The sequence below is a fragment of the Falco peregrinus genome, chromosome 4 (genome assembly GCF_023634155.1).
Source record: "Falco peregrinus isolate bFalPer1 chromosome 4, bFalPer1.pri, whole genome shotgun sequence".
Lineage (NCBI taxonomy): Eukaryota > Metazoa > Chordata > Aves > Falconiformes > Falconidae > Falco > Falco peregrinus.
The window spans coordinates 63,741,115-63,766,208 of NC_073724.1; the positions used below are offsets into that span (position 1 = coordinate 63,741,115).

General features: G+C 38.9%; 1 protein-coding gene across 3 annotated transcripts in view; it reads left to right on the forward strand.

Moving 5' to 3' along the window:
* The window catches only part of NALCN (sodium leak channel, non-selective), a 250,021-nt gene that overhangs the window by 85,968 nt on the left and 138,959 nt on the right, over positions 1 to 25,094 (forward strand). For all 3 annotated transcript variants that reach the window (XM_055802381.1, XM_055802380.1, XM_055802382.1), the window contains exons 8-10: positions 3,237 to 3,379; positions 3,499 to 3,603; positions 6,327 to 6,413. In XM_055802381.1, coding sequence (XP_055658356.1) covers positions 3,237 to 3,379; positions 3,499 to 3,603; positions 6,327 to 6,413 — 335 coding nt within the window. The remainder of the gene's footprint in view (positions 1 to 3,236; positions 3,380 to 3,498; positions 3,604 to 6,326; positions 6,414 to 25,094) is intronic.

Here is a 25,094-nt window from a genome sequence, read left to right on the forward strand (position 1 = left end):
TTTGAGACTCATGCAGATTATGATATTGATTTATTTAGTTTTAATCTGTGTATTGAGAAATGTTTTCCTTCCTTGTTTTGGTTAACCATCAGCATGGTTAAAGGAGTTGTTTTATGGTAACATCAAAATGTGGAATTCATTAAATAAGTTCAAACGAAAGCACTGAAACAAAAAAAATTCAAAGTATATGCCTTTATTTTACTTCTGTTGTCATCAGAACATTCCTCCTGAATGACTTTAAGCTTTTTTTCCACCAAGGTATAGCCATCTACTGAAACAAATAGGAAAATTAATATAAATATTGTCTAGATATTTTTATTTACTAACATTTAACAATATTCTAGATGCAGATGTTGAAATTCTACTTCCAAATTCAGCACATTACATGTGCCAGCTTGCCTAAACTGATGAGTAATGTCATTATAGTCATGTGTTTAACCCTCTTCACAGTTCAAAGCTTTTTCATGACTGCAGTGGCTCACTGATGCCTGTAGAGAGATTGCATGAATCTTGATGTTCAGGACGCTAACAAGATATTACTACACTCTGAAGTATCTGTGGCCTGTTGTGTATCTGAATAGCCACGTTGTGCAAGTTTTCAAGCTCTTGTTCCCCCTGCCACCCATATTGCTACTTTTCTTACGCACACTATGGGAGGTCCTATGCTCTCATGTGCCCTAATCATGGGGCTCTTAGCACCATGTGGTCCAGACTTAAGCCTTCTGACCTAGTAGAAGACAACAGTGTCAGTGATAGACAGAACACCAACATCTGTGGAAAAGGAGAATTTTTCCATTTTATCTAAAGGGCATAAGTTTGGTTTCATACATGACAGCATTGCCATGTGTGGTTTTTTGTGCTGTATCCCACCATCACTTAAAATTTGATCATTTCCCTCCCTCTCTGTAGCTTTGAACATCGTGAAAAAAACAGAGCATGCTGCAGCAAAAGTCTTTTTAATAGTTTACACATTGGCTTTAGGAAGATGTCGTTGGATATTAAAGACATGCTCAGAAAAATAGAATTGGTTGTTGATTGTCTATAAATGCAACCCTTAGAAGAGCAAAAATATGCAATAAGGCAGATGTTAACTAAAAATTACTCTTCTTTTTGAAAGCAAAGTATTTCATGGTGTTGGAACCCTTTCTGTCATGCCTTTATTCAGTATTTACAGAGGTAGTTAACAGCATGGTTCCTGGCATCAGTATTGAAAGCTTTATTACTTCTAGTCACATACGTTAAGTAAGAATGTATATTCTTAGTGGTGATTGCTTTCTAATAGCCTTAAGAACACCTGTACCAATTATACGCAAGACATATTTTTACTTTAGTGTCACAGACGAACACATATTATTTTAGTTGGGTTAATTGTGTGTTTTTGTCCATTCACAGTATTGCTGTGAATGGCAGATGGCCCAGTGTATGTGTTATAAATACTTTGCATGACATCCCCTCTTTTTTACTAATCTTCACTGTGACTTTCGCATTGGTAATGCGTAATGACAATTTCCTAGCCAGCAACTTTTAATAGATTCCTTTTTTTTCCTTAATCTCTGGCTGCCCTCAACAGCACTGTTTTGTTCAATCATTTAATCAGCAACAGTATAATATTAGATAGTTGAACCATTACTTTATGATTTTTTTGAAATGCAAAATACTCATGAAGTAATCACTGATGTATATTTTAGTATTGACAAAGACCACTGTCTTCTCTGAAGAAATAGAAAGGGGGTTGCTATCATCTGTGCTTGAATATTTTATCTTTTCTTTTATTTTTATTTTTGCCCCTTGGTCCTGAGAACCATGTACACTAAATAGGAAGGAATCCAATAACCAGAAAAATTAAGGGAAAGGATTAACATTTTTGCCTAGCCACCATAACCATGTTAACTATTCAACACCCACATATCAAAGGAACGAGATTATACAGAAAAAAATTCATTCATCCCCGTCTCCTCTTACCAGTGAACATTTATCCACAAAAGGGACTCACTAAGGCAAAACCACTTCCAGGTTCATCCTGCCTGTGTTAGCAGATGAAAGGATGTAAATGCTGCAAATTCAGTGGGAGAACAGCAGCGCAGAGCTCCTTACAGGCTGGTGTGATTTTTGGGAAACTCCTGGACTTGGGAATTTCTGACTAGAGCCACTCCTGTCTCTGTGAACAGCATCAGATGATTGGCTGGCTCATGCCTACTACCTGTACGTTGCTAGCAGCTGCTATGGTTTTGCTAAGGGCAATACTCCTCATGCTCCCTCTTTTTATCCAGGATGTTTCATGAAACGAAGCAGTAGCGGAGCAGAGCTATCAGGTGGCTGTAGGACAATTCCATGATTTCACAGCAGTTTGTGAGATTTTACGGTTTAATTTCACAGTTTGTGTTCCTTCTTGGAACAAAAAAACCTGCTTCTAACAAGAATGCCGTACGAGCCCTAACCACAGTCTATATTTTGAAGCTTTCATTGGAGAGATCAGGAGGAAGGGGGAGCTGACTGAAGCATGCGATCACTCAGACATTAGGATGACTTTGGATCTTATGTTTAAAATGAGTGACTTAATAGCTTTTATTCAAAAGTGGATTTTGAATAAAACATAAACCCCTCATAACTTGTCTTTGATCTTCTCCCCCGCTCCCCTGAGTGATATGGGAAATTCAACTAAAAATGCTTTTAACTTTTTTAAGGCAGGACATGTAAGTTAATGCAGCTACCCTGACTACCTGCCTGAATTTTAAAATTGTTTGGTAGCTTGTTGTAGATGCTTAACAAGTAGCTTAAGTAGCTTGTTGTAGTGCTTGGTAGTGTTGGACACCTTCTGTGTGTACTGCTGCTCACTCAGTGTTGCTGATATCAATGGTGATTTTTTTTTTTTTTTACTTACTGAATGTTGGTCCTGATAGTTTTAATTAAAACTGCCTTTTCTCTTGGACGCTGCAGAAGTCACATAATGGGACAAATTTTGCTTTTGGAGACATTTACACACTTCCAGTGAACCCATCTAAATGATTACGCACATGTGTCTAGGAAGAGTCAGTCTGGTCTGATACAAAACCAATTCACGTTCAGTTGCAAAAGGAAGAAACATGGAAATGCACCTGAAAAACATCTGTTTGAAGGAGGAGACATGATACCCTTTAGAAAAAAGGGAAATAAGATAGAGAAAAGATTATTGTTTGTTGATATTGAAAACTTTCAGGGAGTCTTAATGCCAAACATTTTCATTTTTCCTCTGACAGGCACAAGCATATTTACTGTTTACGAAGCTGCTTCTCAGGAAGGCTGGGTGTTCCTTATGTACCGAGCAATCGACAGTTTTCCCCGATGGCGTTCATATTTCTATTTCATCACATTAATTTTCTTTCTGGCCTGGCTTGTTAAGGTACTGAAAAACATCACTTTTTAAACCTGTCTGACATGTAAATCATATTAGAATGAATTTTCTTCTCTTTTCTGCTTGCTGAGCTTTCCGTCAGCCATTCTTTCTTGTTCTTTTTTCAGAATGTTTTCATCGCAGTCATCATTGAAACATTTGCAGAAATTAGAGTGCAGTTCCAGCAGATGTGGGGGTCCAGGAGCAGTACTACTTCAACTGCCACCACCCAGGTGAAGCACCTGAGATACTGAGATTCTCTGGGGACTTGATTTGGTTTAGTTTATGAATGAATAATAAGCCCCAGATTCCTATTAATTGTTATTTTATCTGATCTATTTGACTTTGCATGTTACTGCATATATTTTAAAGTTGATAAATGACTTGTCAGATAAAATTAAATTCTAGGTTGTATTATCCAACTAGGCTTTCTTAAAAAAGAATAATAGAGAAGACTAATATGGTTCTTTATGTTGCTGGGTATGTTATCTCTATGTTCTTATTTTCTTTTAATGAAGTAGGATAACGCTTTTTTATCCTGTCATTGGTGGGTTTGGAATTAGGCTTGCTATTGAACATCACTTTCTGTGCTAAGGAAGAAGAGCTGAAATTGCAAGCTGTAGCTGGAAGAGAGGTCAAAGAGTAGCTGAAGTGTTTGGGGAAGCTGGTCCTGGAACTGGGAAACGCATATTGAGACCAATGAGGAATGAAGTGCTGAGGCAATGAAAGAGCCACACTAGCAGTTGAGGTAGCCACAGAAAGTGAGACCCTGAATATGAGATAATGGGTAGGAAGAAACCATGATAGGAAGGGTGCTACGTTTGGGCTGCCTGGTGTGGAAGACCCAGTATGAAAACCGAGGGCTAATGGGTTGAGATTTAAATTCTCCCACTCATTATTGTAACAATAATACTATATATCCTGAATGTACAAAAGGCCAGGCTTTTTCTGTCTAGTGCAGTTTGCCATATATAAGAGGAACCACTACCAACTGCCTGCAAAAAGCCCTTAGAAAGACAGGTATAAAACACATACCCCTGAGGAAAATTTTTCTAACTTCTATAGCTAAAGTGTATTTATTTTCTTAAGCCAGAGGATTTAAGTGTTTCAAAATTATTTATTAAATATTTTCTAATATTCCTTTGGTTATTCCTGTAATCCATATGTAAATCTAGTCTTTTTCTGCCTGCTGCTACATTTTTAACCTCAAATAGACTTTGTGGCAGTAATTTTTATTCTATATATATCTTTGTCAAAGCAGACTTGGTCTTACCAATTTAAAATCTAGCAAAAGAAAGGGCTTTTCCACAGGACACATACTTAGGCTGAAGAACTTAATGTTCATTTCATCTCCCATGGGAGAAATTCCTGAGCCATATAGGCTTAACCAACATACTCTGAACTAGAAGCTGGAACTGCGGAAATTCAAAAAGCAGCCAACGTTAAGGAATTTCAAGGAAAAAGAAATTCCCAAAATAATGTCATCATGCTGAAGAATATGACATGTCGAATGTAAATTGCATCATGCAAAATAAAAATACTGTGTTAGCTGCAGAGCAAATGGTTGCTTTGTTCCTTGAGCCACTGGCATAATGGGACATAAAGGGAGTCCAGCTTACCGAACTATAAAAGTGGTTTATTTTTTACTTTATTGAGAAGGGTGGAAAATTTATTGCAGGCACCAGGCAAAAGTTAAAAGCGTTGCTGGTTTTGTGCATGAAATAACTTTGAGAAAAACCAACAATATCCTTCTTCATTTGTCCACTTCTTAAATCATTGAACTGTTCCCAAAACTTAGTCCTATACAAAAGAAAAGGAGTGTCCAAGAGTTAAAGTCAAGGGAGGGGTCTCTGGAGAAGGATGAAAGGAGGTTCTTGTAAAACACTTTAGCACTGCACATTAAAGCACAGTACAAAGAGAAGTAACTCAGTGCTAATCTGAGTTGGCAACTCTTCCTGCTGCAGGGATGCTACGTAACAACTCAGCAGCATTATAACCATGTTTGTGTGACACTGTCCCCAGTCTAATGAGCACTTCTCTCAGGATGGCTTTTAAGCTTCAGCCTTGCTGCTGTGGCTGTGTTCTCAAGGTAATTTGGTTGGGTGTTGGGTGTCATGGAAGAAGTGGGAGTGGGGTGGGAACTTCGCCACACTTGATTTCGTAGTATGTGCAGACTCTCAGGTGGCAATTCAAAATGCTAGAGCCATTCATTTTCTTCCAAGGACATTTTCAATGACAGTGTTAATCACTCCCAGACATGGTTTCTCACTGTTCCTTATGTCCAGCAGTCTGCATCTGTTTATGTCCTTATTTCTGAGGGGGAAAAAAAAAAAAGACAGAATACCTACACCTGCACTTCCAGAGGTTAGCGGTAAAATGCGAATACCACTGTGGGCAAGAGGTCCATTGACAACATTAGAGCCCAGATATCATTCAGCTGTTTGCAGGAATTATAAGCTCTGGGTAATGGTACAGAAGGCCTGTACAGCTATTCTTGATACATATTAGTGCAACAAACCCAAAGTCTGATCCTTGGTGTAAAATAATCTTGCCAGACAAAAAAATGAGGTAGTCTGTTATTTACAAATGCACCATGAAACTTATTTTTTTGGTCAGAATGTATGTGTGTTTCCTCAGGATATGCTTACCTTAGTAAGGAATTTATTCTGATCAGGTACCACTGTCTAATGATACCGATCAGAGATTAATTGAATTGGTTTCTACATTAGGACTAACAGAGACATACTGTGTTTGATTTTATCTGAGTAAAATTCAGAATCTATTAATGTTGGAAAAAGCGCATGTTGCTTTTTTTCTGTAGCAGTAAGAACCATTTCCCTCTTATTTTAAACTAGCTATCATCAAAATGTATGCAGGTCCTTAAGGGAAATGTATTAGATTTCACTTGTATTTATTGGCACGTAAAACATTTCTGACAACAATTTTCCCTTTCAAGATGTTTCATGAAGATGCTGCTGGAGGTTGGCAGCTTGTGGCTGTTGATGTGAATAAACCCCAGGGCAGAGCTCCTGCATGTCTACAGGTATGACATTGCTTTTTGAAAATCAGTGTGTGTAACCAGCACCATTCAAATGTTGGTATAAGGAGACTGTGGTGAAAAATAGCTACAATAGTTTTAGTCATAAATTTATTTAAATCCATCACTTTCTGCAGTGTAGGCTTGTTCTTGAAAAATCACAGATCAACAAAAAAAAGATACACCACACCCAAAGGGAGGACATTAAAAAATGCATTCCTTGTAAAGGCTCTATTTTCTGTGCTTATGAGAGAAAGTTTTTAGATTTTTTAAAATATAAAACAATGTAAGTAATTATATTTCATCTCTCAGACTTTACATATGCACTTATTCCATTGCTAGGTTATTCACAACAGAAATGCTTATACATTAACTGCAGAATACAATAACATATGCCAAGTAGCATGACTAATCATAATAAACACAAAAGCACTTACTTTCTGTTGTTCCATCTTGAAAATAGGCTCACAGAAGGGGGAAGAACCATATAGGTAGTAAGCCATACAGTGTTTGAAACTTCCAGATTTAATATTCTCACTTGGATATAGGTGAGTTTGTAAAACTCTGTCCTCATTGTTTAAATAAATCCAGACTAAGATAAGTAATATTTTTATAAATCCCTTTTTATTACAGCACATTGTACAGCAGCTCAAATTTTTAATTGCAAGTTAAATGATGTTGCTTCTGGATGACATAAACATGCTTCAGAGTAGAAAGCCAGATCTGCTATTGCAATCTGATAGCATGATGTTTGCTGGCACTTTTGGTTATGTCTGGTTTAATGCATAAACTAAAATACGCGTGCTTGTTGGCAGCATGTACATTGCTGAACACTAAGCTGGCAAGCATCTTTCATACCCTCCACAAGCTGTTCATTCTCAAATATCTCTGCTTTGTCAAACCACTGCCATATATTTAAGTATAGCATATATCTTAACTGATAATTCCTCTTCCCAAATTTAATTATTGATTTTGACAGCAACAGGAACATCATTGGTGGTGTTCTTAAGTAGCAGTCTCAGATATGTGGATAAAATGTAGCTGAACTCACAGCGAAAACTCCTCCAGATGAAAATTAAGATAGCGTCTAACTTATCTGGTCTTCCTTTGTCCATGGTGTTGCATTCTTGCCCATTCTAGGAATCACATGAACACACTGAATTATGTTCCAGAGAACATAAACCTCGTGCATCAGTGGGTGCTGCCACTTTTTATAATTGCAACACAACTAGCAGTTTTATTCTCTTTTTTCATCCCTTTATGCAAAATCTGTAAGTTTTCCAGTAATCTGTGATCTTGCTGAATGCCAGACCAAGGAAGGCAATCCAAAGGAAAACAACGCATTAAAATACTATATTTTATTAGGATAGTGCCCAAAATAGGCTTCATTCTTATTTAATATAGACTAAAATACAGACCAAAGAAAGCAGAATCTCAAAGCCTGGATAAATACACACACCTTTATTAATTTCCCCATGCATTGTTGTTTCACTTCTAATAATCCAAAATAAAAAGAAAATAGACTTCCTAAAAAATTCATGTGTTTAAAGCCTTTGCAGTATATTAAAGGCATTCTTTGTGCATTATGTCCCTAGTGAGAGATGTGGTGGTTATTTTCTAAGGGTTTGGGTGGGTTTTGTTCCTTAAGGAGAACACGATGCGTAAATCTGAATCTAAGAAAGGGTTAATCATATTGGAGAATATATATCCTGCCTTTAGGATACATTCAATTAATATGCATTCTTCTAACCTTTATTAGCTAAGTATATTCATTCAATATCCTGTGAAGGATGGAGTTCTTAGAAAAAGATAGTGAAGACTCTCTTATTGCCCCGTATCATTTCAATTAAATTTTGCATTAAGTTTGGTTTTATTAGTTCCTGTCTGAGCTCTGTAAATATTACTGCTCCAAAGATGAAGGGAACATTATTAAAAATTCTGTTTCAACAGTTACCTGGGTCTGTGCTTTGGTGACACTCCACTTACTGAGTGTATTGAGTTATTTAGAATTTACCTCCTCAACAAATGATACCGTGCATTGGGAAAGAAAAATCTTTGCAGCTAAGGGAATGGAGAGGCACTCTGGAGATCTGGGTTCAATTTATTGGCCAAGCACAAAGTTTCTGTAGACCTTGAGAAAACTACTTCATAGGTATCTTACCTTTAGTCTACCTTCCTCATGATGGAAAAGCTTATCCCTCCCATATTGGGCTACTGTGGTGTTTAAACCTACTGACTACTTGAGAGGCACTCCAATAAGATGGGCTTGTGCTATCTAAGTTGACAGATAAGATACATCCAGCTCTATGAAGTGGGGAATGATGGAGGAAAGAAGAATTTATGTGTGGTGTGGAACATAAAAACCTCTCTAATACAGGTGTTGGAAGACATGTCACATGTACTAGCTGGATCTGTTGGTTTTTACTAGCTTGGCCTTTTTGCAACCATGCTTACTCCTACAGACCAGGTCAAGGGCTCCAGCCTGGCAGGCCCTGCTAGCCTAGGTAGAATATTGCAATGGCAGGTGGAGCAATGCAGGTCTGGTGTTATTCCTGAACAAACACGAATTCAGGCAGAGATACTGTATAGGCTCTCTGCAGAGCTTTTGTAACTGGCTTTGTCTCACACAAAGGTGGTGGTGTTGGCACCAAACTGCTCAGTTAGGTGAAATGAATGAGCAGGCTAACTATGTCTTTATGCTTCTGGCACAGCTGATCTGCAAAGAGGGGATTGCAAAGGAGTTTTAGAATCTTGTCTAGTGGGTAGTGTGCCTTGGTATGTCTAAACTGCTGGGCAGGTGAGTGCCACTCTGCCTGCCAGGGTACCCCCTCCTGGGAGCTCACCTGCTGTTCCACTGGGCACATGGCAGACAGGTGGAACAGAGCCAGTATGTGCATACAGATCTCAGATCTGCAAGGGGTTCTTGTATACAGCAGCACAGTAGTTAAAAGTAAGACTAAGCCATGACAGACGAACAAGAAAGATGAGCATTAATCTGGTGTTTTTGAAGACCTTTAACTCAGACACCTAACTAAAGTTTTCTTTAGTTTTTCAGGAGTGGCTGGAAGTGGCAACACGAAAACTTAGTATCAGTATGCTTTCTGATTTTGACTTGCAAATCTATCCTAATGTGGGGCAAAGAGGCTTTTATTTTGGTATAATGGTTTTGTATTTATTGCATTTTTCTTTTGAGTATTCCCAAAGGTCCTTTGTGGTCTTTTGTCACTTACTCTCACTGTTCCCTATGACTGGCAATGATTTTAAATATTGATTTTCTTTTGTCACTGAAAAATAATCTTTGTGTTTTCCATTTTAACATGAGCCATTTGGCATGAATGCATGCTGAGGCTCCCATATTGCCACATTATTTTGCTGTTGTTGATATTACTTTAATACACTGTAGTGTGTTAGAACTTCCTGCCTACCGTGATTTACTCCTACGAGCACAGTAGGCAGCACTCAGTTCACAAATAAAGAAAAACTAAGCACCAGGTTCCAGAAAAAAATCCTTTAAAAAATGCCTTGAGCATGTATTTAGCCCTTTAATTCCATGTTAAAGGCACATTGTGTTCCTTGTTATTCCTTTCCTGTTAATTTTAGAGGTTGTTGATGTTTTCATCCTTCCTTCTTTCTCTTCCTGTCCTCAAAGACTTGTAAAATGCACATACTCATTTAAAGCTGAAAGTTTCAACTCATGTGTCTTCCATGAAACTGAAACTGTGGTTGGTGTTACTAACACCAAGTAATAACATCTTCAGTCTTCTCAATACATGGTTTGGTAATGAGCAGAGAAAGGTGGAACTGTGGTTCCTGTGGGAAGCAATGAGCCAGACAGCAATTCCCTGTCATGCTAATATTTTGGGTTCACATGTCCAGCAAAAATGAAATGCAAAGCTGGAGATGGAATGACATTTAGAAGCAGCTTGGGAACACTGTGTGTGATGTGAAAGCGTGAATGGAAGCAGTCACTTACAAACTGTATGTGCACTTGTACTCTGACAGTAAAATTTTCAACAGATTATATGCTTTTAATCATATGTGCTCCACCTAGGGAAGAAATAGAAGGTCACAAAGCTATGATCTGAGCAAGCAAGTGACAGTATTATGATTACAGCACTCTTGAACATGTGATTAATATCAGAAATTGAATTATATCTTTTTGCCTCAGAAAGATAGTCCTTCAAGCTATGTATTATTGTCCAAATGGTACAGGTTTCCATACAATTACAGAATTTTAGAGAACCTTGAAGGAGAGACAAAAAGATGAAAAATAATATAAAAAGACAGAAAATATATGGAGGGTGGAGGAAACCTGGCCAGAGAAGCAGGAATTGAGTGTTTTAGGAGTTTCATAATGGATATATTGAATGAGAGAGAGGGAAATGAGACAAAATAGTACTCAGAGATTTTCTCTGCAGGAAAAACAGAAGAGAGTGAAGTGAGTTTTCTCTTTCTTCCATGGGAAGTAATTATCGGTGAACCAGAAAACCATGGTAGTCTATATTTATATACTAATTTGGCCTTTAGTGTAACTTTGGAATCAAGCAGAAGGTATGCCTGCTCAGTCCTGTTCTCTTCTTACCTACAGTGGCTTTCATTAAATTAAATACATATATAATGCATTACTTCCAATTAATTGAAATGCTCTTACAGTGAAAGAAAAATCTTCTCTTTCAGCTGGCTAAAATGAATTTATTTTAATGAGTTTATTATTTGAGTATATGATATGAGTTTATTCAGAAGCAGATTAAACTGATTCCAAATCCTAAACTTCTGAGGCTGTCATTAAAAAAAAACAAAACCAAAACTTCTTTTTCTATGCCCTGTTCTCATTTAAAAAGCCTAGAAATTGCATCAGTTAACAGAAGCTTGGATAGTTCAGTGATGTACTTGGCACTGAAACAGTAATGAAAAACAACCATATTAGTTTTATTGAGGAGACTCAGGGGCAGAGTATGCAAAGCATCATGTAAAACTAAGGTGTTAGTTTTGGTGAGGTAAAAACAGTGAAAAAAAATCAGTGGAATGGAAGACTCTGCAGAGAAACTAAACATGTTGGTGACAGAGGAACATGTACAATGAAGTCCAGCCCGATCCAACCTTTCTATCCTCAGTTATATATGGGAAGATCGTAAACTGTGAAAAGAAAGAAAACAAACCAGACTACCAATGTTTTCCACTTGTGTATAGGGTATGGGAAGAAATGATGAAAATATGTTGAATGGAGTAAAGGGGTAGAAACTCCAACATCTGGCTAACTCCCAGGGTCTGATTGGGGATTCACAAAATGAACTGCCATTAAATGTGTGCGCAGTTTCATCTTTGTGCTATTTCAGATGAGGAAGGTAGAGCTGTTACTATCCTCTCTTGTCTGCTCACCCCCTTTTTTTCAGGGTCTTTATCCACAGTAACTGTGGCAACTGAAGAGGCAGTGAGTTTACTCCTGGGACACCTCAGTTCCCTGTCTCATCTGGTAATGCAAACTGGCATTCATTTCAGTTTATGTTATTAAAAGAAGTTATGAATTCAGACAGCTGAAATTATTACAGTTCATTTAACTGAAGGAAGGAGAGGACACAGCAACTATAATGTAAATTAAGTGGTGAGAACTGCTATGTTTTTCTGTTATAAATTTGACCATATACATTTTTTGCATACTTAAATTCACCATTTTTTGCTGAAAGGGACGTGAAAAACAGTAAACCTCAAGATACATATATTGGAGTACTCAAAAACTAGTAGACAGTACATTTAACATGTCTTCAAAATTGCCCAGTACCAGAAATAGGCATATATAGATCATCCTTCTCTGAGCTTCTGGATACCCATTTATGCCCTCATTCTCTATCTTGGACTCCAGCAATCATTCACATAGGGACTTTCAGAAGTGGATGTTAAATTTAGGCCATTGATGGATTTATCACCTATCAATTTGTCTAGCATTTTTTTGAACCCATTTATTGTTTTAGCCTCCAGAACATCTTGTAGGAACAAGTTATATAAAGTAACGATGTAGCATTTTAATTGATTACAATTTCAGAATAAATTTTCTGATTTTCTTGAGTTTACTCAGAAATAACAGAACACAGTGTAAAGATTCGTGGTTGTAATTTTGAGATGGATACTCGTTTTCAATAAAACAAAGAATTTGAAACAACAGAACATGACAATCAGGATCACAAGCTGTTGTAACATGCAATCAGTAACAAGTGGAGGGCAGACATGAGTGTCTAAGGACTATAAACACCAAGTATGGGGGGTGATTGGTTTATGTTTGTGCTTGTGTATACAAATAGAATTAGCAGTGATGACGAAACTTCAGAAAGGGAAACAGACTTTGAATATCAGGAAGGACTGTTAAAAAAAGACATTAGTTTATTTGGTGGCAAGGCTGTCATTTGTAAGCCAACTTTCAAATATCCCGTAGGTAACATTCTAGCATTAACAAATAGTGATTAATGTAATGACTATAAGATTCCTATTGCAATTTTGTCTATGCTTCTATTTCTCTGCTATTGTATACATGCATCTAAAAGAAAAGTAATTTCAAGGGGTACAGAACTACATGGGTATTTCCAGCCTGCAAGGCATACAACCTCCCTCCCTCCCTCCTTTCTTCCCTGCCTGCCTGCTTTTCCTTTGTAGCCATTATACCAAAGCATATATGTTAATGAGTTAGAGACATAGTTCTTTTATGTTTTCAGTTGCATCTCCATTTACTTGCTGAACTGTCTGTTCTTGTTCATTACAATCAAAGTAAATTACTAGCTAGAGTTCGTAGCAATCTAACCAAGGAAACTAAATAAAAAAGAAAACGTGTTATTGATTTCATTGTTTTGCATTTGAACAAATAGATTTCATTTTCCTGCAGACTTAAAGTATCAGAATCCCATTGCAAAGACAAAATAGATAGGTGTTAAAACTATGATTAGGCTTATAAAAGGGTAGTGGTGTTCCTTGGCAGTATTCTGTATTAGAGGAGGTCCTGCTGCAGCATAAAACATGATCACATCAGGCCCTTGGCAACTTCTTGGGAGATTTAGGCTCAAGTATTTTTAATTTCTCTGAGGTTTTCAAATATCTTTCTATGTCAGAGGTACATGGAAGCCTTGGCTGACATAGTCAGTGAAGATGTCTGAACTTCCTCGTATTTATGTACAAGCTGACACAGAACCTTTTGTGTAACCCCTGATTTTCAAATGAGGTCCCAGAAAATCTTTCTGCTCCACAAGTAATAAATTTTACGTAATGATTTTTTATTCATCTTGACTTTCTTTTGCACAGGCCTGTACAGTTGTATTGGGTCTGGATGAGATGGAGTTAATTTTCCCCACAGCATCCCTCACAGTGCCGTGCTTGTATTGGGAGCTAGAAAGGTGGGTGTAACACATACCAGTGTTTCGGTACTGCTGAGCAGTGCCCGCATGGCATCAAGGCTGGCTCTCCAACCCTCTACTACCACCGCCACCAGTAGGCTGGGAGTGGGCAAGATCTTGGGAGGGGACATAGCCAGGGCAGCTGATCCAGAGATGTTCCATACTGTATGATCTCTGCTCAGGTATAAAAGATAAGAGAAAGGAGGAGGGGGGCTGTCTTCCAGAGCAACCACTACGCGTACCAAGGCCCTGCTTCCCAGGAAATGGCCAAACATTGCCTGTTGATGGGAAGCAGAGAATAACATCTTTTGTTTTCCTTCATTTCTGCACATGTGACATTTGCTATTGCTTCATTAAACTGCCTTTATCTTGACCCACAAGTTTTTTCCATCTTATTTTCTTCTGCCCCGTTCTACTGAGGAGGGGAGTGATAGAGTGGCTTGGTGGGCACCTGGTGTCCAGCCAAGGTCAACCCACCACAGCAGTTCACCCATGAAGTAGTGACATTCAGTTCTTACAACATCACAGACAAATTAATAAGCTAAGAATCTCCTGCAATAAAAATATTCAAGATGTTATTATGTTTTTTAAAGACTGATTTGCCATGCCTTTTGTTTTTTACCTCAGTCCTTTTGTTGTGAACTGAACAGGCAGAGTGGACCATTTTTCTGTCCTTCTTTTCAGCAGTGGACTTCAGTACAGCTTGTAGTCATAATATGCACTTAGACATTTTGGGGCACACGACCGTCAGTGGATTGCAGAAACTATTCAGTAATGCCACTAAAATTGATCTGAGTTTCCTTTAGAAAATTTTATTTCTGGGGTTAAATATGTCCAGTGTTTCAAATCCCATCAAGCTGAAAACAGGTACTTAAATTGTCATGTAGCTTTTTTGTGTTTAGCACAATTACAGCAATCAAAGTGTTGCAAGCAGCAGCAGCAGCAGCATGACTTCCTTTAGAGCTGTTTATTTGGATGACAAATCTGAAACAAGTGGAAGACTGCAGAGTCTTAGAATAAAACTAGCAGGGATTTTTTTTTTCCTTTTGCTTCATGTTGAGTTGTTTTCCCCTGATAATTTCCATATTTCTAGTATTTCACACAGAAAGTTCTCTTTTCACTGCGACTGAAAAGAACATTGTGTACTCTGTAGATTATTAGATTGTTCTTTTTGATGTTCTTTTTAGGTTTTTGAAACGTACATTCACACACACACACCCCCTTGCGATATCTTTTTGTTACTGTGGGTGTCTAATCCTTTGGTTTACTCAGTTGTCAGTGGAGAGAGTGATTCCCATCATAAACCTGAAGATAATTCCTATGTTGGGGATGCTGAATCACCTCTTGCATTGTCTGTATTTCTTCATTGTCATGGGGAGGCAACATAAATCGTGTGGCCTTCTCAGCACCTCAGTGAAGTGTCTAAGAGTGGGATGAGTCTGAGCCAATACACATTTAAACAAAGAGTTCTTACTAAATCCTGAAACTTCCAAGTAGTTATTTCATATTCAGATTAAAAATTTTACTTTCAATTATTCATTAATATATCTCACTCAGAAAAAATTATGAGTAAAAGTCTTTGCCTTTTTTTATCATATTCTTGGTATTCTGAACACTGACTCTAAGTCTTTTGAGAATCAGTGGGTTCCTGATTAACCTCACGTGTCTTTAAGTCCTTAGCAGATACCCGTGGTAGGATCTTAGTGGCACAGAGGCAGTGGAAAGAGATGTGCACTGCCATAGGGCAGCTGAGGATCTGAATCTGGTGGTGCCCATTTCTCTACAGACTCCATCAGAGTCCAGGGTGTTTACTTTCCTGTTTCAGTTGTGCCGGTGCTTTTGGGGTGGATCTCTAAAGCCAAGTCAGTACTTCCTCTTTTGCCAATAGGACATAATAGTCTGGATTATGTGTTTCTGATGTGCAGATTTAAAGATAAATTACATCCAGCTTTAGAAAGCATGCATACTGAATTTTTGTAAGTATTTTGTGTTAAATCATACTGAAATCAGTAGAAGGTACCTAGACCTTTGAGAATCATGCTTTTATATAAGTGATTTCATTGACATAAATGCATTTGTTATACAGTGAAGTATTTGCAGTCATGTAAAAGTCTGTATCCTTTATACTTTGTGAATTCTTGAAGTTCCATGTAGAGAGAAGTGTTTTCAGCTGATGTATGTATTTTAACAAGTTGAAGACTGCAGTGCAATACAGTAAATTCAGGTCTCCAGGCTGATTCTGTCACAATTTTGCTTCCCCTTGCCCGGATTCCCTTTCTTTCCTACCCTTACCTCAGACCTTTGAAAAGAGGGTCTTTGGAACCTGACAGGAGTGAAGAGGAAAGCAATGTGGCATATGGAGGAGGGAGACTGGCTTTCTTCCTGTTTAATGTATGTGAACTGATAACACGTTTGCAACCCTTCTTTGGCATAAGTGTACTTTGGTTTCTAGCCTGAGATTTAGTTTGGTATTCAGGGTGAGTATTTTGCAGTTTGAGGTCTTTTGTTTTTTTCTGTCTCTTATTTTAATTCTTCAGTACAAAAAAAAAAAAAAAATCATTTTGTGTTCTTCTGTGAGAGCTTTCAGACAACATACAAAACTGAACTGTCACAGTAAGAGTGCATTCTCTTTTATAGATTCTCGTTATCTTTATTTTTCTAGCTAAAGAGGACATCTGACATGAACTGCAGCCTTCCATACTTCCTTCTCCAGAACACATTGATCACGCCCACTTTACACAGTGCTTGGCCATTTGTCTCTTCTGAGCCCGTGTGGCATCCCTGTGTCCTTCAGACACAATTATTTCTCTGTGCGTTTTTCAGTTCTGAGTATTCAAAATAATGCAAGGGTTGTGTTGCACCTCACCAGGATGATAGTTTTATGATCTGATGCTGTGAGATCATGTGTTGTGTGCTCTCAGGTTTGATACCAGGGCAAGTGAGGTTGTTCAAGGGTGCAGAGTTTTTTGATGTTAGGGATTGTACAGAACAGGGGAAGCTGTGCTTGGGTGTTGTTTTGAGGAGAGCTAACTGAATAGGTCCAAACCAGAGCTGTGCAGCCAGCTAGCAATTGAGCAGACTGGATATGGTGATTGGGTTTTGTAGTTGCAAGTGAAAGTACCAGGTGTTACCCAAGAATGAGTTTTTCTCAAGTGAAGAGTTTTTAACAAATTCTTTTGTAACATGGGGGCCAAAAGGATACAGGACAGTACTTGGACCCAGAAAACAAACATGCTTTGTTGTTAATGCTAAGTATTTTAAAGGAGTGACTAGAGAAGACAGAAAATAGGATAGGGTAGAGCAGGGTGCACATTATATGGTACAAGCAAGTATGACTAAGACTAGTGGGATAAATTTAAGAAAGAGAGAATTTATGGCCGACAGTAAATGTTGTAGATTCTGTCTTTGTGGAGCCAGAATACCTCCTGTACTGCTATTTTTCCTGTTAAAGGAAACAGTGTTCTGTGCGCTGCTACGTATACAGTAGACTTTAGCTGTACATACACACAGTATAAGTGTTTTGCTAAGATCAGCTGTTTGGTTGGTATTGTTCCATCATACCCTCATAGTAATCATTCTACTAAGCATACGCAAAGATAAGCTTGTTTGAAAGGCAAAATTTTGGTAACCATAAATTCTGAAAACCAACCCGTTTATCTCATGTTTGTATGTTAAATCTTTTAAAGCCCTCTATATTAACTCTTTGTTAGCATATTTGTACATTGTCTCTTTTAAGCCCTTTATATTAACTGTTTCAGACATATTAACTCTACAGACATGTAAGAGCAGCCTCACGTTCACAAGTCCTGGTCCTCATGGGGGGCTTCAACCTGACATCTGTTGGGAGGGACAAGACATCAGAGCATAAGCAACCAAGGAGGTTCCTGGAATGCGTTGATGATAACTTCCTTCTCCACGTAACAGGGGAGCCAACAAGGAGAGGTACCATGATGGACCTTGTTCTCACCAATAAGGAGGGGCTGGTGGGGAATGTGAAGCTCAAGGGCAGCCTTGGTTGCAGTGACCATGAAATGGTGATTTCAAGTTCCTTAGGGCAGCGAGGAGGGTGCACAGCCAGCTTGCTACCCTGGACTTCAGGAGAGCAGACTTTGGCCTCTTCACAGATTTGCCTGGTAGAGTACCATGGGATAAAGCCCTGAAGGGAAGAGGAGCCCGAGAAAGCTGGTTAATATTCAAGGATCACCTCCTCCAAGCTCAGCAGCAATGCATCCCAACAAAGAGGAAGTCGGGAAGAAGCACCAGGAGGCCTGCATGGATGAACAAGGAGTTCCTGGACAAACTCAAATGCAAAAAGGAAGTCTACGGGAGGTGGAAGCAAGGACAAGTAGCCTGGGAGGAATATGGAGAAGTTGTTCGAGCAGCCAGGGAGCAGGTTAGGAAAGCTAAAGCCCTGACAGAATTAAATCTGTCCAGGGACATCCAGGGCAACAGGAAAAGCTTCTATAGGTACATTGGTGATAAAAGGAAGACTAGGGAAGGTGTGTTTTCTCTCTGGAAGAAAATGGAAGACCTTGTTACCTAGGATATGGAGAAGGCTGAGGTATTCAATGACTTTTTTTACCTCAGTCTTCACCTTTACCAGCAAGTGCTCCAGCCAGCCACACTGCCAAAGTCACAGAAGGCAAAGGCAGGGACTGGGGGAACAAAGGACTGCTGACTGGAGAAGATCGGGTTTGAGATCATCTAAGGAACCTGAAGATTGATAAGTCCATGGGGCCTGATGAGGACCTGCGGGTCCTGAGGGAACTGGTGGATGAAGTTGCTAAGCAACTATCCATCATATTTGAGAAGTCGTGGCATTCCAGTGAAATTCCCATTGAGTTGAAAAGGGGAAACATAACGCCCATTTTCAAAAAGGGGAAAAAAGGAAGACCCACGCAGCTACAGGACAGTCAGTCTCTCCTCTGTGCCCAGCAAGATCATGGAGCAGATCTTCCTGGAAACTATGCTAGGGCACATGGAAAATAAGGAGGTTATTGGTGACAGCCAGCGTGGCTTCACTAAGGGCAAGTTCTGCCTGACAAAACTGGTGACCTTCTAGGATGGGCTTACAGCACTGGTGGATAAGGGAAGAATAACTGACATCATCTACCTGGACTTGTGTAAAGCATTTGACATGTCCCACATAACATCCTTGTCTCTAAATGGGAGAAACATGGGTTTGACAGGTGGACCATTCTATGGATAAGGAATTGGCTGGGTGGTCACACTCAAAAGAGTTGCAGTCAATGGCTCAATGTCCAAGTGGAGACCAGTGACGAGCGGCATTCCTCAGGGGTCAGTATTGGGAACAGTACTCTTTAACATTGTTGGTGACATGGACAGTAAGATTGGGTGCACCCTCAGCAAGGCTGCCGATGACACCAAGCTCTGTGGTACAGTCAACATCCTGGAGGGAAGTGACACCATCCAGAGGGACCTTGACAGGCTTGAGAGGTGCAAACCTCTTTGCCCGTGCAAACCTCATGAAGTTTAACAAGGACAAGCGCAAGGTCCTGCACGTGGGTCGGAGCAATCCCAAGCACAAACACAGGCTGGACAGAGAATGGATTGAGAGCAGCCTTGAGGAGAAAGCCCGGGAAGTGCTGCTTGAGGAGAAGCTCAAGATGGCCCAGCAATGTGCACTTGCAGCCCAGAAAGCCAAGCGTGCCCTGGGCTGCATCAGAAGCACTGTGGCCAGCAGGTCAAGGAAGGTGATTCTCCCCCTCTGCTCCTGTGAGACCCCACCTGGAGCACTGCGTTCAGCTCTGGGGCCCCCAACAGAAGAGTGACGTGGACCTGTTGGAGTGAGTCCAGAGGAGGCCCATGAAGATGATCAGAGGGCTGGAGCACGTCTCCTATGAAGACAGGCTGAGAGAGCTGGGGTTGTTCAGCCTGGAGAAGAGAAGGCTCCAGAGAGACCTTATAGCACCTTCCAGTACCTAAAGGGGGCCTACCAAAAATCTGTGGAGGGACTTTTCAGAAGGACATGTAGTGGTAGGACAAGGGGTAATGGCTTTAAACTGAAAGAGGGTGGGTTTAGATTAGATACTAGAAAGAAATTCTTTACTGTGAGGGTGGTGAGGCACTGGAACAGTTTGCCCAGAGAAGCTGTGGATGCCCCATCCCTGAAAGTGTTCAAGGCCAGGCTGGATGGGGCTTTGAGCACCCTGGTCTGGTCGAAGGTGTCCCTGCCCATGGCAGGGGGTTGGAACTAGGTGATGTACAAGGTCTCTTCCAACCCCAAACCATTCTATGAAGTAAAGTTCCCATTTTTCTGTACATCACACACTTCCTTTAAAGTGATTTTGTTGAATACAATTTTGAAATTCCAGTAGCACTGAATTCAAAGTTTTTTTTAAAAAATAGAGAAAAATGTGCTTTGGTAATAGTAAGGCATAACTGTAAAAGCACAACCACCTAGAACTCAATACACAACTACATCTCTGAAAGTCATGATGGGACGTGTCAAATAACACACTGGTAATGCACGTTTTCACCCTAAAGGCAGATGCCTTTAAAATGAGGAACAGTCTAGTAATGATTGGCTAAGAAAAGTTTCAGAAAGCTTTGTTAGTGTCACAGGGTTCTATCTCAGCAGAGGTAGACATCAAATACAGATCTTCAAGGAAGTATTTGGCTGCCTGAAGCCATCCTTCTCCGTGTGCCACTCGCTGCCATACTCACACCACATGTGGCAGGATATTTCATCTACTGATCGGCATCCTACAGCCCCTTCCAGTTCACTGAAAAGTTGGGGACTGTGGTGACCATGTCATTAATGGCTGTATTGCAGCCTGCACATGCCAGACACAGATGTTTTTAATTCCAGCATTGTGTAATTCATAGCTCTGCAAATTTGATAACATTCTGTTGATACCAGATTTACTTAACAGGAAGTAATTTTCAATAAAGAACCTATTAAGTATATAGGTCCTTATTTTGTTTGCTGAATACCAGTAGTTTATTCAGAAAAAAAACCCAAATAAACAAACAAACAAACCCAAACCAACAACAGTTTAACAAGCACAGGCATATATATGAATCTCATCAAAGTAATTGAAGTATGTAAGGATTTTGTGATGCAGTATGGCATCTTATTGATACCATTGGCATTGTTTGTGGAAAGGTAAGGGTGCATGTATGGATGGGAGTCTGGTTTACAGTGTCTTGTCGTGCATGGTATTTGTTTCATTTGTGTGCCGCCAGTCAGAAGGATTCCCGTGAGAGAAGGCAGCACTGTTCCTTTTTCAGAGATGCTACTGAGCATGCTGCACTTGGAGATGGTTGCAAAGGATGTGGATGAAGTCAGACAAGGTGTGGCTATATTACAGCCTTGGGATCTTGGACTTTACGCCAGGAGACTTCGAGGTGGCAGTGAGTAGGCATCTTTCAATAGGTGATCGGAGTAACTTCCTGGGGGATAGAACAGACTGAGCAGAATTTATTGCAGCTGACAATGCCATTGAGTTAACCAAAACCAGACCTGGAGCAATGGTCTGCCTGCAAGGATACTTGGGCAAAGAAAGAGCTGTGTATGGTATAGAAATACTAACTTTGGCTTGCCAGTCTTTCAGTTGAGTGTTCTGAAGCAGGTTGTTATTCACTGATTGATCTGCAAGAGAGAATGATTCACTGCTCTTGTTCAGGTTTCTGAGAGAAAACTCATAGAGGATTCTCCTTGTTCTGCAGAATTGAGTAGAGCCAAGCGCCAATGCTTAAGAGACCCTCTTCTACCTATCCCTCACAGAAGAGGTGAGGAGGAAAGGGCATGTGAGAAGCATGTTTTTTATTCTCTGTTCCTCCAGATTTTCTCTCCTTCTGTTTGGGGGAAGTACAGAAGGGAAAAAATAGAACCCGGGCACCATCAAACTCAGCAAGAATTTTGCCACTGGCTGCACTGGAGAAGCATTTAATCTCTAATGTTTTGAATATAAGACATTGGTTTTGCAGTCATTAAAAAAGGCAGATTGAAACAAATATCAAACAGTCTTCAAACAAATAAAAACACCGTAAATCCATGAGGCAAAAAGGACATGCTCTTACTAAGTGTTCTTTAAAAAATGAAGATAGAGGGTTATATGGGAGAAACTAGCAGTTTCTCACAGCTATAAATATAATGAAAAAAGGGAGTTCCTTGAATTTACTCTAGCTGTGAGAAATTTACTTTATTGCTTATGTTTAGCACTGAACACATTTCTAGAATACTGCCTGTTTCTTAGAATTAATGACATACTGTGCTTCAGCAATTCCAAGAATTGTTTTGTATCTATTTCATTCCTTGCATGTCTAAATCCACTTGACTGCTTTGAAAATCTTGATCTCTAGGAAGACTGTTCCACATGTGAGTGTGCTGTGCTTTCATAAACCAGTAAGGACTTTATACTGAGACAGGTGAGTGGAAGTACAAGACACATAGTGAACGCTACAAGTTTTGGGGTTTTTTGTGTATTGTGATTATGCAAATTATTCAACTAAAAACATTGGAACTGGCATCATCATCTAAATGAAAGGACAGTAATACCAGTAGGTATCTATGAACCAGTGTCATTACTTTTGCAGATAATTTGGAAAATTGTCCAGTAACACTGGCACTGAAGTCCTTTTTCACATTAAAAAACTACATTGTAAATCAATGTACAATTTATACCATGCCCACCATTTCTGTTCAGCATTAATCATTAATATATAACTAGTAGGGTTAATCCTACTGGTTGTGTAAGTGGAGAAAAAGGTACAGTATGCAAAAGGTGAATAATGTTATATGACTCAGAAGGGGATGTATGGTAGTGATGGATGCATTTTTAAATGCTTTTACTCTTTGCACTGGTGGGATAGCAACATTAGCTAGAAATCACTTCAGAAATTACTTAAAAGCCTTAGGGTAGGAATGAGGACAAGAATAAATACTTATGCATAGGTGTGGTTGTACAGACATAGAAGGAATTGAATTCAGTTGTCTGTTTTAGTAGTCTGGCAATTAAATGTGCTGATAGGAGTTGATCACATCAGGCACTTTATAATCAGAAGAAAGAGACATCAACAGGAGGTGATTCGTGTAATTTTGAGACAATCTGATCATAGCTCGAAGCCTAGGTCGTTTATATGTTCAAGACTCCAGCTGAATTCACAATGCAAATACTGAATCACACATTGTGCTAATGCATTTTCAGTAGGCCCTACTCTTCAAGTAGATATAAAAAGCCGTCATGATAATAATGAGAAGCATTTGCAGGGCACATTCTAGTTTACAGACACACCAAATTTCATCTGGTAACTCAGTATACTGCAGTATGTCAGTGACAACGATTCCTTTTAAAGAATTTGTACAGGATAAAAATACACTGGGAGTGTATATCTCATGATGTGTTACAGATAGTTCTTGAATTTTGGATGTATTTCAGTGGTCATAATTAAAGAGATGGTTTTCAGTAAAGGCAAATAAATTTCTTCATATCAGAATCATATAAATCTTTAACGATTAAAAATTTCTATACTTTCAATGGTATTTCTGTATTTTCCCATTTTTCAGGGATGGCTATAAATGGAAATAATACTTCATGATATATTGTGACCATTTTGATAAGTGCTGTAGATCTTCCTTGGAATAATAAAATCAGCTGAATGATTTTCAAATGAGAAAACATCTAAATTTGCAGAACTTGCACCAATATTGTCAGACTTATGTTATTAGTTTGTTTTATCATTTAATTACAGCATCCTCCTTCTTTCCTCAAGTCTTATGAGATACCTTATAATTCCACTGAGAATTATCAAATAAGAATTATATATTACAAATATAGGACAACAGCATTTTTCTATCAAAGGATATTCCTTTGTTGTTCAAAAAATGTTTGATGCTCATATTTTTAAATAAATCCTTTGAAGTTCACTTCAATAGAAACTCTTACTGTACAGACCAGAAGAGATTTATTTTACTAATTAGCTGCTTCATTTTGATTTAGTATATAACAAAATCAATTCACAATTATGGATCTTTTATTAATTAAACTTTTAAAAACAGCTGTGTATGTGCTGATGGCAAACTTTTAACCTGACTTTTTCTTTTCTTCAAATTTCTTTCTTCTCAATTCCCAACTTGCTTTAATTCTCTGCATTTTTAGGCAGCCACTGCACTCACCACTTAAGAGCAGGAACCAGAAGTGAGGCTCAAGTAAATCATTATCCTAGAGTGAGTTTCACAGTCCGTCAATGGCAATTCTTCCATTGTTGCTACCCAAGGTTCTGTCAGCCGCTCTTATGAGCTCACCATGGTACTAAACCTTTGGTACACTTTTGCTCCTGTTCTGCCTTTCTGTCCTACACCTGCTGGGAACATAAGATTTCTTAATTCCCACTCCACATTCTTTCACATCAGGTGAATATTTCCAAGGTGAAAATTCATAAAGAACATATGGGAATAATTTTTGAAAGGATGAGTTATAGGGAGAAAAGCATCATAAGAGTTCAGGGATTTGTGGAGAGAGCGAGTAATGTATTTCCTTTCCTCTCCCTTACTTAATCAACTTCTTTCTATCCATTTCGCTTCTCAGTGTTGAGGGCACGCCCCCAAATTTAACATTTTCACCCCAAATCACACATTATCTTGTGCGTCTTTACTGCTTGAACAATCCCAGTTATTTTGCTGTAATCCCATACAACTCTTAGCAGCTTTCAGCAAAGCAGCTATTAATTTGCTGGTGTTAAAGCTGTCAGTGTTGCAAATCAGCTCTCCCTGCAGCTAAACTGTTCTTTCAGTGTGCTGGGTATAGATGAGCAGAAGCTAGTACAGCGCTGGCAAGCTGTGATGGTGAAAGGAGTCCAAAAATTTGAATTGTATCCCCATACACACAATCTCCAAGCCTTTGAAAGAAGACTCACCAGTACCTGCATTTGTTGCATCTGTTGATTTTTCTTTTGTAGGACCTGCTTGGTTTTATGTCCTAAGTATGGCCATAGTTATGAACGCTATGCATTATGCTTATGTCTTTTTATACGGCATCTACATTTTTAACTCTTCTTAATCCTGTTTGGAAAAACAGTCAAAAAAATTGAGATGGTGTGGAGGTTTCTAAAATATTATTTGTGGCTTTTTTTTCTTTTGGAGGGGGAATTGAATGATTTTCATTGAGGACTGAAATCTGGATTAATGATGTGTATATTAGGCTTGAAACAATTGCTCTGTCTTAGGCCTCTTGCTTTAAATAGATCTCTTAAAATAACAGCTTAAAACAGGAAGCTGGTAATTTTGAACTATGAGCTTGCCAAAAATGACAGTTACAAGTCACTTCTCTGTGTGGTTGTGAAACTG